A 14,005-nucleotide genomic window follows, 5' to 3' on the forward strand; every position below is an offset into this window, starting at 1 on the left:
AACACACACTGAGCATATCCCTAGAATGCAATGTGAAGAAACGCACACTGATCATATCCCTCAAATACAATGTGAAGAAACGCACACTGAACATATCCCTAGAATGCAATATGAAGAAACGCACACAGAGCATATCCCTGAAATGCAATGTGAAGAAGCGCTCACTGAGCATATCCCTAGAATGCAATGTAAATAAATGCACAAAGAGCATATCCCTCAAATGCAATGTGAAGAAACGCACACTGGGCATTTCCCTAGTGTGCAATGTTAAAAAAGGCACAGTGAGCATACCCCTAGTATGCAATGTGAAGAAACGCACACAGAGCATTTCCCTAGTTGTGTATGCAACATCCGTACAACAATTTTGGCTACATGCAGAGCCATGGATAAATTGACATTAAGGACTTTTTTTGCTGTTTTTTTTCCAAGCGTTTTTCATGGTTAAAAAAGTAAATCCAAAAATGTGAGCTAGAGCATATTGTGGTATAAGTGCACTGTGTAAGAGCACATTCACACTGTGGCCATTTCATAAACAAAACCCAAGAAGAAAAATCAAAATCAGCATATAACTTATAGTAAGTAAATAGCAATAGTGCATGTAAATAACATCGGGAACTTTGTTAATATGATTTTGATCAAAAAAAGTAAAAGCCTTCCCTCCGCGACAAGGTGTATCCAGTCGGGATAGTCCTGTCCTGTATCAGGCCTCTGTATCCTGCTCTGCCCTTATTCACATTGAGGTTGGCTGACACAAGGTAAGGTTTTAATACTAGAGGCAGGACCATCCCAATTGGGTTCACCTTGTCGTGGTGGCATGGATTTTATGTTTGTTTGATCAAAGCATTGTTAAATACGGTAGGTACTTTTTGTTATTTACCTGCACAATACTATTACTTACGATAGGGTATGCGCTCATTTTGGGTTTTTTTCTTGAGTTTTTTTAAGGGGAAGAAAGCTACACATTATAATATTAGCAAAGTGAGATATTTGAAATCTGCAACAAGCTGCTTATTGTTCACTTGCGGATCTGAACCATCAAAGCATTTTTTTACATCTGCAGCAGGTCAGTTTTTTTTAAGTTTTTTGCAATGTTTTTCAACAAATGAATGGGGAAAAAAATACGATTAAAAACTCATAAAAACCACACGTAAAAATGCGTAAAATATTAACTTATTTTATGCAGTGTTTTGCACACTCTGTTTTTTGGTGCAGAAAAATCTCATGCAAATAATCAACAAGTGCACATAGCCTAAGGGACCTTCTCTAACATGAATAGTTAAAAAGTAGTTAGAAGTAATGGACAACACTGCTTCCTTCATGGCATACTGTAAAAAGTCCAGATTCTCCTGTGAGGTTGATTCTCCGTGATCATGCATTAACCATTTCATGTCTGGACTAGTATAGAGATCTTACTGGCTGCTTAGTCGTTAACCACGATTTCCTGAATAACAGTTAAGGTCATAGGAAGGGGAGCTTGCTCCTGACGTTATGTGTACATCGGCTCCCCCCGCCTTCCTGTCCTATTAGATTTAGCTGCTGAAATATATAAAAGTACCACAGGAGTCTCTGATGTGTTTCTTGCCACGAGCAATCCAGCAGCAAAACTCCCCACATGTCAGAGAGGAATCTACTTACTGTATTCTGCTAGGCTTTGGATTATTTGGTCTGCGGCACCCTGCCTCCTACTGACCAGTTCTTATTTTTCCTTACATTTTTGGCTTTTTTTTTTCCATCAACTTTGTTTCTTGTATTTGCCTTTTTCATGCCTTCTGCCACCCCATCCTTGATTATATGAAGCTTTACTTTATTTTCCCTTCTAAGCAGAATTAAGTGCGCAATAGTAGTGCCACGAAAGAATAAACCCATCTCTCTTAAAAAGGAACTTTCACTGGATTTTTACATTTCACTGGTGTACCGCCTGCAATTGCCACTGCTCCTCTGATTCTGGAACAGGTTTGCTTTTTCTTCTGTGCCCCTCAGTTCCAAAGTTACACCCCTTGATAATAAAGATGCAAATTTTCCCTTCAACCAAATGGGCGTACACCACAGAACTCGCCTGTAGGCGATGCCATGTTTTGATTGGCCAGCATCAGAGGAGAAAATGCAAAAACCATTATTGAATTTCTTTGGTATACGCCCAGTTGGTTGAAGAAAAATTTGTATTTTTATTACTGAAAGATGTAACTTTGGAACTGAGGGGCACAGAAGAAAAGCAGTTCCTGAGTTAGTGGAGCGGCAGCAATTGGAGGACAAGCTCAGTTGACATTAAAAAAAAAAAAAATTCTAGTAGACAGGTTTTTCATCCCTGAATTATTATTATTATTATTATTATTATTTATTATTATTATAGCGCCATTTATTCCATGGCGCTTTACATGTGAGGAGGGGTATACATAATAAAACAAGTACAATAATCTTGAACAATACAAGTCACAACTGGTACAGGAGGAGAGAGGACCCTGCCCTGAATTAAAAAAATACATGTGTAGAAGGTTCTAAAACATAAAAAAATCAGACTTATCCTACCAATCCCTTTTGCTCCTCTTCTAACACTACCTGGTCTCCTGCCAGTGTCCCCAATTCATCTTCTGGTAAGTTTAGGCAGGTAACTGGTCGCCACTGTGGCCAACACATTACATCACACCCAGTGATTGGCTAAAATAGCCATATGTCCACATTGCCGGAACAGCCAATGTCAAAAATATATAATTTTACTACTCTGTTTCTCAAATGATTTCTAAATAATGCCCTTTAAATGCACAATTTGTCTCTTTAATAAATCAATTAAATGGTCGTTTGTAATTTGATTTTCCTGTATGTTCTAGGTGATCCACGTAACTGGACGATTGCGTCTCCGCGTGTCTCTGTCTCATGGTCGCTCTGGTACGGGACAGGTGATGGGCTTAGTAGTTGTGGCTCATGCGCTCCCTCCTCCAACCATCAATGAAGTCCGCATTGACTGCCACATGTTTGTAACACGTGTCAACATGGACCTCAACATTATATACTGTGAAAATAGGTATGTGATCTTCTAGGCTGAAGCACTTGCAATCATGAGTAGATTTTGTATTGGTAAGCACTGCATCTGATGTACAATATTACATTCTAGAATTCTAGAATAACTGATGTTCTCTTACATGAACAGTTATCTTACTTAACAAGGTAGAATGCATGCTGGTAAAAATATTAAACTTGTAGCCAGAATGTCTCATCATGCCTGGTCAGGCTCGGACTGGCCCACAGGGGAAGAGGTGAGTTTCCCGGTGGGCCCCCCATACAAGTAGTGCTTGGCACACTACAATTGATGCACTATATGAAGGTAAAGGCATCTAATTTATTCAGAAAGCTACCCATTTTGTTATTTTATGGGAGCATAGGATGAAAGTACATAAAAGTGCTCTCCTCCTATACAATTGACAGTTCAAGTTTCAAGAAAAGAAATGACTTTACATCCTGTCTTATCACTGACCCACCATCAGGAGGATAAATAGTGGACTTCAAGAAAGGATCATAAAGTTCAACCTATTATTTTTCTGCTTGTGTAGGTCCATACACAGGCAAAACACTAAACCTCTGGGGATCTGCCAATCTAATATATAAAGCTGAATGTGTGTGTGTGTGTGTGTGTGTGTGTGTGTGTGTGTGTGTGTGTGTGTGTGTGTGTGTGTGTGTATGTATGTACAGTATGTATGTGTGTATGTCTGGGATTGGCATCTGCACCATCGCAGCTACAGCCACAAAATTTTGCATAGTCACACGTCTGGTCCCCGAGAGCGTCATAGGCTATGTTGTGAGGCGAAATTTTAATCCCGCGCGTTCCTGTTCACCAAACAATTTTGCCCCTATCTACATAATAGGGAAAAAGTGAAAGGAAAAGTGTTGGAGGCAAATTGACAGCTGCCAGATGTGAACAAGGGGGACTTAAACAATGAGAGCGATGGCGCCAAAGAGTATGTACCGTACAGTTGCTAAGGTGGGGCCCCGACATGGGATACTCGCTACACACAGGGATATGAACACACACACAAAATGCGCCACACACTACCACGTGCTTGAACACATATACCACCCTCAGCACACATTTCACCACACATACACCAACCTCGCCACATAAAAGTCGAAGCACAAAAGTCGCTACTCAAAACTCGCCATGCGCAAAACTCACCACATGCAAAACTAGGCTCACGCAAAACTCGCCACACGTGCAAAACTCACCTCATGGAAAACTCGCCACACGTGGAAAAATTGCCACATGCACAAAAGTTGCAACACATGCAAAAGTTGCCTCACACAGAACTTGCACATACTCAAAACGCACCACACATAAAACTCGCCACGCGCAAAACTCGCCATGCTCAAAACTTGCTGCACACAACTTGCTACACTAACCTGTCACATGCAACTCGACACGCAAAAAGTTGCTACACGCATGTCACCACACAAAACTCATCTCACAAAAAGTCGCTACATGCATGTCGCCACACGCAACTAAACACACACAACTTGACACATGAAACTCGCCCTAAAACACACACAAGTCTGGTATTATCCTTCAAAAATAAAAATCTGATTAATAAGCAGACAAACTACAAGAGCAACAAATGTACCATATAGGATATACGGCAGCTGTCAGTCACATGACCTGTCTATTATGTGTATGTGTGAGCTAATATATACTGCCAGCGGGGAGGGCTTCCTGTTGGCTGGGGATTTATCAGGCTGCCAATTTAGCTTACGAATACTGAGGTAAAAATACTGAGCAATAACGTGTGAACGAGGTCTAATACAGGAGGAGATGACATACAGATATATACTATATACAGGGGAGATGACACACACAAACACTGAGGATTTTTTTTTTATTATTGATCAACAACTATGTTCTCAGTCAACCCAAAAGACTCATAAATATCAAAGCTTAATATTTTTGGAAGTTGGAGTGCGGTTTTTTTTTTTTATTTGGCTATCTTTAGGAGGATATCTGTTTGTGCAGGTAACTATTACTGTACAGAATTATTAGGCAACTTAATAAAAACCAAATATAATCCCATCTCACATGTTTATTTTCACCAGGTAAACCAATATCACTGCACAAAATTTAGAAATAAACATTTCTAACATGCAAAAACAAAACAAAAAAAAATTAGTGACCAATATAGCCACCTTTCTTTATGACGACACTCAGCAGCCTTCCATCCATAGATTCTGTCAGTTGCTTGATCTGTTTATGATCAACATTGCGTGCAGCAGCCACCACAGCCTCCCAGACACTGTTCCGAGAGGTGTACTGTTTTCCCTCCCTGTAGATCTCACATTTTATAAGGAACCACAGGTTCTCTATGGGGTTCAGATCAGGTGAACAAGGGGGCCATGTCATTATTTTTTCTTCTTTGAGACCTTTACTGGCCAGCCACGCTGTGGAGTAGTTGGAGGCATGCGATGGAGCATTGTCCTGCTTGAAAATCATGTTTTACTTGAACGATACCGACTTCTTCCTGTACCACTGCTTGAAGAAGTTGTCTTCCAGAAACTGGCAGTAGGTCTGGGAGTTGAGCTTCACTCCATCCTCAACCCGAAAAGGTCCCACAAGTTCATCTTTGATGATACCAGCCCATACCAGTACCCCACCTCCACCTTGCTGGCGTCTTAGTTGGAGTGGAGCTCTCTGCCCTTTACTGATCCAGCCTCTGGCCCATCAAGAGTCACTCTCATTTCATCCGTCCATAAAACCTTTGAAAAGTCAGTCTTAAGATATTTCTTGGCCCAGTCTTGACTTTTTATCTTATGTTTCTTGTTCAAAGGTGGTCGTTTTTCAGCCTTCCTTACCTTGGCCATGTCCCTGAGTATTGCACACCTTGTGCTTTTTGATACTCCAGTAACGTTGCAGCTCTGAAATATGGCAAAACTGGTGGCAAATGGCATCTTGGCAGCTTCATGTTTTGATTTTCCTCAATTCATGGGCAGTTATTTTGCGCCTTTTTTGCCCAACACGCTTCTTGCGACCCTGTTGGCTATTTGCCATGAAACGCTTGATTGTTCGGTGATCACGCTTCAAAAGTTTGGCAATTTCAAGACTCCTGCATCCCTCTGCAAGACATCTCACAATTTTGGACTTTTCAGAGCCCGTCAAATCTTTCTTCTGACCCATTTTGCCAAAGGAAAGGAAGTTGCCTAATAATTAAGCACACCTTATATAGGGTTTTCATGTCATTAGACAACACCCCTCCTCATTACAGAGATGCACATCACCTGATTTACTTAATTGGTAGTTGGCTCTCAAGCCTGAACAGCTTGGAGTAGGACAACATGTATAAAAAGTATCGTGTGATCCAAAAAAAACAACTTGCCTAATAATTCTGCACACAGTGTATATACTATATACAGGGGAGATGACATACAGGCATATACTATATACAGGAGCAGATGACACAGGTATATACTATATACAGGAGGAGATGACATACAGGTATATACTATATACAGGAGGAGATGACACACAGGTATATACTATATACAGGAGGAGATGACTTACAGGTATATACTATATACAGGAGGAGATGACTTACAGGTATATACTATATACAGAAGGAGATGACGTACAGGTATATACTATATAAAAGAGGAGATGACATACAGGTATATACTATATACAGGAGGAGATGACACACAGGTATATACTATATACAGGATGAGATAACATACAAGTATATACTATATGCAGGAGGAGATCACATACAGGTGTATACTATATAAAAGAGGAGATGACATAGGTATATACAGGAGGAGATGACATACAGCAGGTACATACTATATACAGGGGAGATGACATACATGTGTATACTATATACAGGAGATGACATACAGGTATATACTATATATAAGAGAGGATGACATACAGGTATATACTATATACAGAAGCGATGACATACAGGTATATACTATATACAGGAGGAGTTGACACAGGTATATACAATATACAGGAGGAGATGACATACAGCAGGTATATACTATTTACAGGGGAGATGACATACAGGTATATACTATATACAGGGGAGATTACATACAGATATATACTATATACAGGAGATGACATACAGGTGTATACTATATATAAGGGAGATGACAAACATGTATATACTGAGGGGAAAATAAGAGGTGTGAGGTGAAAATGAGAGGTGTGAGGTGAAAATGAGAGGTGTGAGGTGAAAATGAAAAGGTGTGAGTGCAAAATGAGAGGAATGAGGGAAAATAGTGGAGTGATCGGAAAATGACAGATGTGAGGTCGAAATGACAAGTGTTAGGGGGGAATGAGAGGAGTGAGGGGGGAAAAAGAGGTGTGAGGGAGAAAATGAGAGATGTGTGGGGGGAAAATGAAAGATGTGAGGGGGAAAATGAGAGGCGTGATGGGAAAATGAGAGAAGTGAGGTGCTATAACTAACCACAGATATTTACTATGCCCAGGCAACGCCGGGCTCTTCAGCTAGTTAAAAAATAAAGATCAATGTATGCTCTGTATAAGGTGATACCACATGTGAACACATGTAGATCAATGGACACTGCTCTGCCGCCATTTTCTGGCAACCAATTTCAGCATGGACAACTTGTGCCTAGTAATTCAAGGTGTGGGTGCTAAGTCATCCTTACATGACATTGTTCATTAATTTTAAGGAATTTGTCATTGCCTAAAGTACTTTAATAGTCATTAGGTAAGGATATTCTCTCTTCAAAGACTAATGCTATATCATCCCCAACAAATAGTATTATTATTATACATTTTTATAGCGCCATTTATTCCATGGCGTTTACAGTCATGGACAAAAATTTTGAGAATGAGACAAATGTTAAGTTTTCCAAAGTCTACTGCTTCATTTTTTCTAATGGTAATTTGCATATACTCCTGAATGTCAGAGTGATCAGCTTAACATCAATTACTGTACTTGCAAAGTCAATATTTGCCCAGAAAATGAACTTTAACCCCCAAAACACATTTCAACATCATTGCAGTCCTGCCTTAAAAGGAGCAGCTAACATCGTTTTAGTGATTGATCCATTAACACAGGTGTGGGTGTTGATGAGGACAGGGCTGGCGATCAATTAGTCATGATTAAGTAAGAATGACATCACTGGACACTTTAAAAGGAGGCTGGTGCTTGGTATCATTGTTTCTCTTCAGTTAACCATGATTATCTCTAAAGAAACACGTGCAGCCATCATTGCACTGCACAAAAATGGCCTAACAGGGAAGAGTATCGCAGCTACAAAGATTGCACCTTAGTCAACAATCTATCGCATCATCAAGAACTTCAAGGAGAGAGCTTCCATTGTTGTCAAAAAGGCTCCAGGGCGCCCAAGAAAGACCAGCAAGCGCCAGGACCGTATCTTAAAACTGTTTCAGCTGCGGGATCGGACTACCAGCAGTGTCGAGCTTGCTCAGGAATGGCAGCAGGCTGGTGTGAGTGCTTCTGCACGCACTGTGAGGCGGAGACTCTTTGAGCAAGGCCTGATTTCAAGGAGGGCAGCAAAGAAGCCACTTCTCTCCAAAAAAAACATCAGGGACGACTGATATTCTGCAAAAGGTACAGGGAGTGGACTGCTGAGGACTGGGGCAAAGTCATTTTCTCTGATGAATACCTTTTTCGATTGTTTGGGACATCTGGAAAACAGCTTATTCAGAGAAGAAGAGGTGAGCGATACCACCAGTCTTGTCTCATGCCAACTGTAAAGCATCCTGAAACCATTCATGTGTGGGGTTGCTTCTCAGCTAAGGGAATCGGCTCACTCACAGTCTTGCCTAAAAACACAGCCATGAATAAAGAATGGTACCAGAATGTCCTCCAAGAGCAACTTCTCCCAACCGTCCAAGAGCAGTTTGGCGCCCAACAATGCCTTTTCCAGCATGATGGAGCACCTTGCCATAAAGCAAAGGTGATAACTAAATGGCTCATGGAACAAAACACAGAGATTTTGGGTCCATGGACTGGAAACTCCCCAGATCTTAATCCCATTGAGAACTTGTGGTCAATCATCAAGAGACGGGTGGACAAACAAAAACCAACAAATTCTGGCAAAATGCAAGCATTGATTATGCAAGAATGGACTGCTATCAGTCAGGATTTGGTCCAGAAGTTGATTGAGAGCATGCCAGGGAGAATTGCAGAGGTCTTGAAGAAGAAGGGTCAACACTGCAAATATTGACTTGCTGCATTAACTCATTCTGTCAATATAACCTATTGGTACTCATAATATGATTGCAATTATATTTCTGTATGTGATATAAACATCAGACAAACACTAATAAAAACCAGAGGGCAGCAGATCATGTGAAAATATAATTTTTGTGTCATTCTCAAACCTTTTGGCCATGACTGTACATGTGAAAAAGGGGGCAAATATAGACAAATACATTAAACATGAGCAAAAAACAAAGCATACAGGTACATAAGGAGGGAGGACCCTGCCTGTTGTGAATTCTGTTGTCAGGCTCCCTCCTGTGGTCATGAATGGTACTTCGGCTGGTTCTGTCCATGGACTTCCTCTGGTGGGTGTTTCTGAGTTTCCTTCCTCAGATGACGAGGTTAATTCGTTAGCTGGCTGCTCTATTTAACTCCACTTAGATCTTTGCTCCATGCCACCTGTCAATGTTCCAGTATTGGTCTAGTTCACTCCTGGATCGTTCTTGTGACCTGTCTTCCCAGCAGAAGCTAAGTTCCAGCTTGTATTTCTTTGGTTTGCTATTTTTCTGTCCAGCTTGCTATTTTTATTGTTGCAAAAATACTTTATTAAAGGATAACACATTTTATCCACACATAATAAAAATCAATATATAGAAAACGAGATATAAAAAATGGAGATGCACATGCAAGATCACAGCAAAATGCAGGTACAGCCTCACCTCTCTAAGTAAATCTCAAACTTTGTAGGGAGTATATATAGGGCCATTCCATATATCAGTTGTGGCCAGCTGACCTAAATAACATACCACATTAGCGGCTACCAGTGAAGTCATGACAGTGCTGCATATTCCAGTAATAAGGGCCAATGCACATTAGTAAGCTTCTCACAGTGTCCTGTCAATAATTATATAGATAGCCACTCATAAAGAGTCAAACAGTACTACCGCATATGCAGTAACCAGCTAAGCCCGACTCCGTAATATATATAGAGGTAAGTAAATAGAGGTGACCTGTATGAGCTGTGAAGATCCCCAACGCGCGTTTCGCGTTAGCTTCGTCCAGGGGGTTGTTTGACTCTTTATGAGTGGCTATCTATATAATTATTGACAGGACACTGTGAGAAGCATTTTGCTGTGATCTTGCATGTGCATCTCCATTTTTTATATCTCGTTTTCTATATATTGATTTTCATTATGTGTGGATAAAATGTGTTATCCTTTAATAAAGTATTTTTGCATTATAATTGTGACGTGTGCTTCCGCATCTTCATATTTTGGATTTCTGTGGCTTGTTTTGGAAGCGTCACACAGTTAGGCCGTTGCTTAATTTTTTTGGAAGTTATTTTTATTGTTGTCTTGCTTGCTGGAAGCTCTGGGACGCAGAGGGAGCACCTCCGCACCGTGAGTCGGTGCGGAGGGTCTTTTTGCGCCCTCTGCGTGGTCTTTTTGTAGGTTTTTGTGCTGACCGCAAAGTAACCTTTCCTATCCTCGGTCTGTTCAGTAAGTCGGGCCTCACTTTGCTAAATCTATTTCAACTGTGTTTGTATTTTCATCTTTACTCACAGTCATTATATGTGGGGGGCTGCCTTTTCCTTTGGGGAATTTCTCTGAGGCAAGGTAGGCTTTATTTTTCTATCTTCAGGGCTAGCTAGTTCCTTAGGCTGTGCCGAGTTGCATAGGGAGCGTTAGGCGCAATCCACGGCTATTTCTAGTGTGTTTGATAGGATTAGGGATTGCGGTCAGCAGAGTTCCCACGTCCCAGAGCTCGTCCTTTATTATCAGTAACTATCAGGTCATTCCGTGTGCTCTTAACCACCAGGTCCATTATTGTCCTGACCACCAGGTCATAACAGTACAGGTGGCCCAAAGTACTAATGCATCTCAATAGAGGGATAAGAGAAGTTCTGAGACCATTTTTTTTTCTTTGCAGTGTGTGTTGTCTCTCTTTTCCCCTTTACCTCTGGGTGGTTCAGAACACAGGTGTAAACATGGACATTCAAGGTCTGTCCTCTTGGATGGATAATCTCACTACAAGGGTACAAAACATTCAAGATTTTGTGGTTCAGAATCCGATGTCAGAGCCTAGGATTCCAATTCCTGATTTGTTTTTTGGTGATAGATCTAAGTTCTTGAATTTCAAAAATAATTGTAAATTGTTTCTTGCCTTGAAACCTTGCTCCTCAGGTGACCCTGTTCAACAAGTAAAGATCATTATTTCTTTGTTACGTGGTGACCCTCAAGACTGGGCATTTTCCCTTTGCATGATGTTGATGGCGCTTGGATTGCTTTATGACGAACCTAATTCAGTGGATCAGGCAGAGAAAATCTTGCTGGCTCTGTGTCAGGGTCAGGATGAAGCGGAGATATATTGTCAGAAGTTTAGAAAGTGGTCTGTGCTCACTCAGTGGAATGAATGTGCCCTGGCAGCAATCTTCAGAAAGGGTCTCTCTGAAGCCCTTAAGGATGTCATGGTGGGATTTCCCATGCCTGCTGGTCTGAATGAGTCTATGTCCTTGACCATTCAGATCGATCGACGCTTGCGTGAGCATAAAGCTGTGCACCATTTGGTGGTACTATCTGAGCATGGGCCTGAGCCTATGCAATGTGATAGGACTTTGACTAGAGCTGAACGGCAAGAACACAGACGTCGGAATGGGCTATGTTTTTACTGTAGTGATTCCACTCATGCTATCTCCGATTGTCCTAAGCGCACTAAGCGGTTCGCTAGTTCTGCCACCATTGGTATGGTACAGTCTAAATTTCTATTGTCCGTTACTCTGATTTGCTCTTTGTCATCCTATTCTGTTATGGCATTTGTGGATTCAGGCGCTGCCCTGAATTTGATGGACTTGGAGTATGCTAGGCGCTGTGGTTTTTTCTTGGAGCCCTTGCAGTATCCTATTCCATTGAGAGGAATTGATGCTACGCCTTTGGCCAAGAATAAGCCTCAGTACTGGACCCAATTGACCATGTGCATGGCTCCTGCACATCAGGAGGATATCCGCTTTTCTGGTGTTGCATAATCTGCATGATGTGGTCGTTTTGGGGTTGCCATGGCTACAGGTTCATAATCCAGTATTGGACTGGAAATCTATGTCTGTGTCCAGCTGGGGTTGCCAGGGGGTACATGGTGATGTTCCATTTTTGTCTATTTCGTCTTCCACTCCTTCTGAAGTTCCAGAGTTTTTGTCGGATTATCGGGATGTATTTGATGAGCCCAAAGCCAGTGCCCTACCTCCTCATAGGGATTGCGATTGTGCAATTAATTTGATTCCTGTTAGTAAGTTTCCTAAGGGCCGATTGTTCAATTTATCTGTGCCAGAACACGCCGCTATGCGGAGTTATATAAAGGAATACTTTGAGAAAGGCCATATTCGCCCGTCGTCATCACCGTTAGGAGCAGGGTTCTTTTTTGTGGCCAAGAAGGATGGTTCTTTGAGACCTTGTATTGATTACCGCCTTCTTAATAAAATTACAGTCAAATTTCAGTATCCTTTGCCGTTGCTGTCTGATTTGTTTGCTCGTATTAAAGGGGCTAGTTGGTTCACCAAGATAGATCTTCGAGGGGCGTATAATCTTGTGCGTATTAAACAAGGCGATGAATGGAAAACAGCATTTAATACGCCCGAGGGCCATTTTGAGTACCTGGTTATGCCATTCGGGCTTTCCAATGCTCCAACAGTATTTCAGTCCTTTATGCATGACATCCTCCGAGAGTACCTGGATAAATTCCTGATTGTGTATTTGGATGATATTTTGGTCTTTTCGGATGATTGGGAGTCTCATGTGAAGCAGGTCAGAATGGTGTTCCAGGTCCTTTGTGCGAATTCCTTGTTTATGAAAGGGGTCAAAGTGTCTCTTTGGAGTTCAGAAGGTTTCATTTTTGGGGTTCATTTTTTCCCCTTCTACTATCGAGATGGACCCTGTTAAAGTCCAGGCCATTTACGATTGGACTCAGCCAACATCTGTGAAGAGCCTGCAAAAGTTCCTGGGCTTTGCTAATTTTTATCGGCGCTTCATCGCTAATTTTTCTAGTGTTGCTAAACCGTTGACTGATTTGACCAAGAAGGGTGCTGATGTGGTCAATTGGTCTTCTGCAGCTATAGAGGCTTTTCAGGAGTTGAAGCGTCATTTTTCTTCTGCCCCTGTGTTGTGCCAGCCAGATGTTTCGCTCCCGTTTCAGGTTGAGGTTGATGCTTCTGAGATTGGAGCAGGGGCTGTTTTGTCGCAAAGAAATTCTGATGGCTCGGTGATGAAGCCATGTGCTTTCTTTCCTAGAAAGTTTTCGCCTGCTGAGCGTAATTATGATGTTGGTAATCGTGAGTTGTTGGCCATGAAGTGGGCATTTGAGGAGTGGCGTCATTGGCTTGAAGGAGCCAAGCATCGCGTGGTGGTCTTGACAGATCACAAGAATTTGACTTATCTTGAGTCTGCCAAACGGTTGAATCCGAGACAGGCTCGATGGTCGTTATTTTTCTCCCGTTTTGATTTTGTGCTTTCGTACCTTCCGGGCTCTAAGAATGTGAAGGCTGATGCCCTGTCAAGGAGTTTTGTGCCTGACTCTCCGGGTGTTCCTGAGCTGGCGGGTATTCTCAAAGAGGGGGTAATTTTGTCTGCCATCTCCCCTGATTTGCGGCGGTGCTGCAAAAATTTCAGGCTGATAGACCTGACCGTTGCCCAGCGGAGAAACTGTTTGTCCCTGATAGATGGACTAGTAGAGTTATCTCTGAGATTCATTGTTCAGTGTTGTCTGGGCATCCTGGAATCTTTGGTACCAGAGATTTGGTGGCTAGATCCTTTTGGTGGCCATCTTTGTCACGGGATGTGCGTTCT

The 14,005-nt window shown here is 41.7% G+C and overlaps 1 protein-coding gene across 5 annotated transcripts in view; it reads left to right on the forward strand.

Annotated features, from left to right (window-relative positions):
• Positions 1-14,005, forward strand: part of NPAS3 (neuronal PAS domain protein 3) — a 628,831-nt gene that overhangs the window by 549,446 nt on the left and 65,380 nt on the right. For all 5 annotated transcript variants that reach the window (XM_069730521.1, XM_069730552.1, XM_069730532.1 and 2 more), the window contains one exon: positions 2,826-3,019. In XM_069730521.1, the coding sequence (XP_069586622.1) occupies positions 2,826-3,019 (194 nt within the window). The remainder of the gene's footprint in view (positions 1-2,825; positions 3,020-14,005) is intronic.

This window comes from Ranitomeya imitator, chromosome 1 (assembly GCF_032444005.1).
Source record: "Ranitomeya imitator isolate aRanImi1 chromosome 1, aRanImi1.pri, whole genome shotgun sequence".
Classification (NCBI taxonomy): Eukaryota; Metazoa; Chordata; class Amphibia; order Anura; family Dendrobatidae; genus Ranitomeya; species Ranitomeya imitator.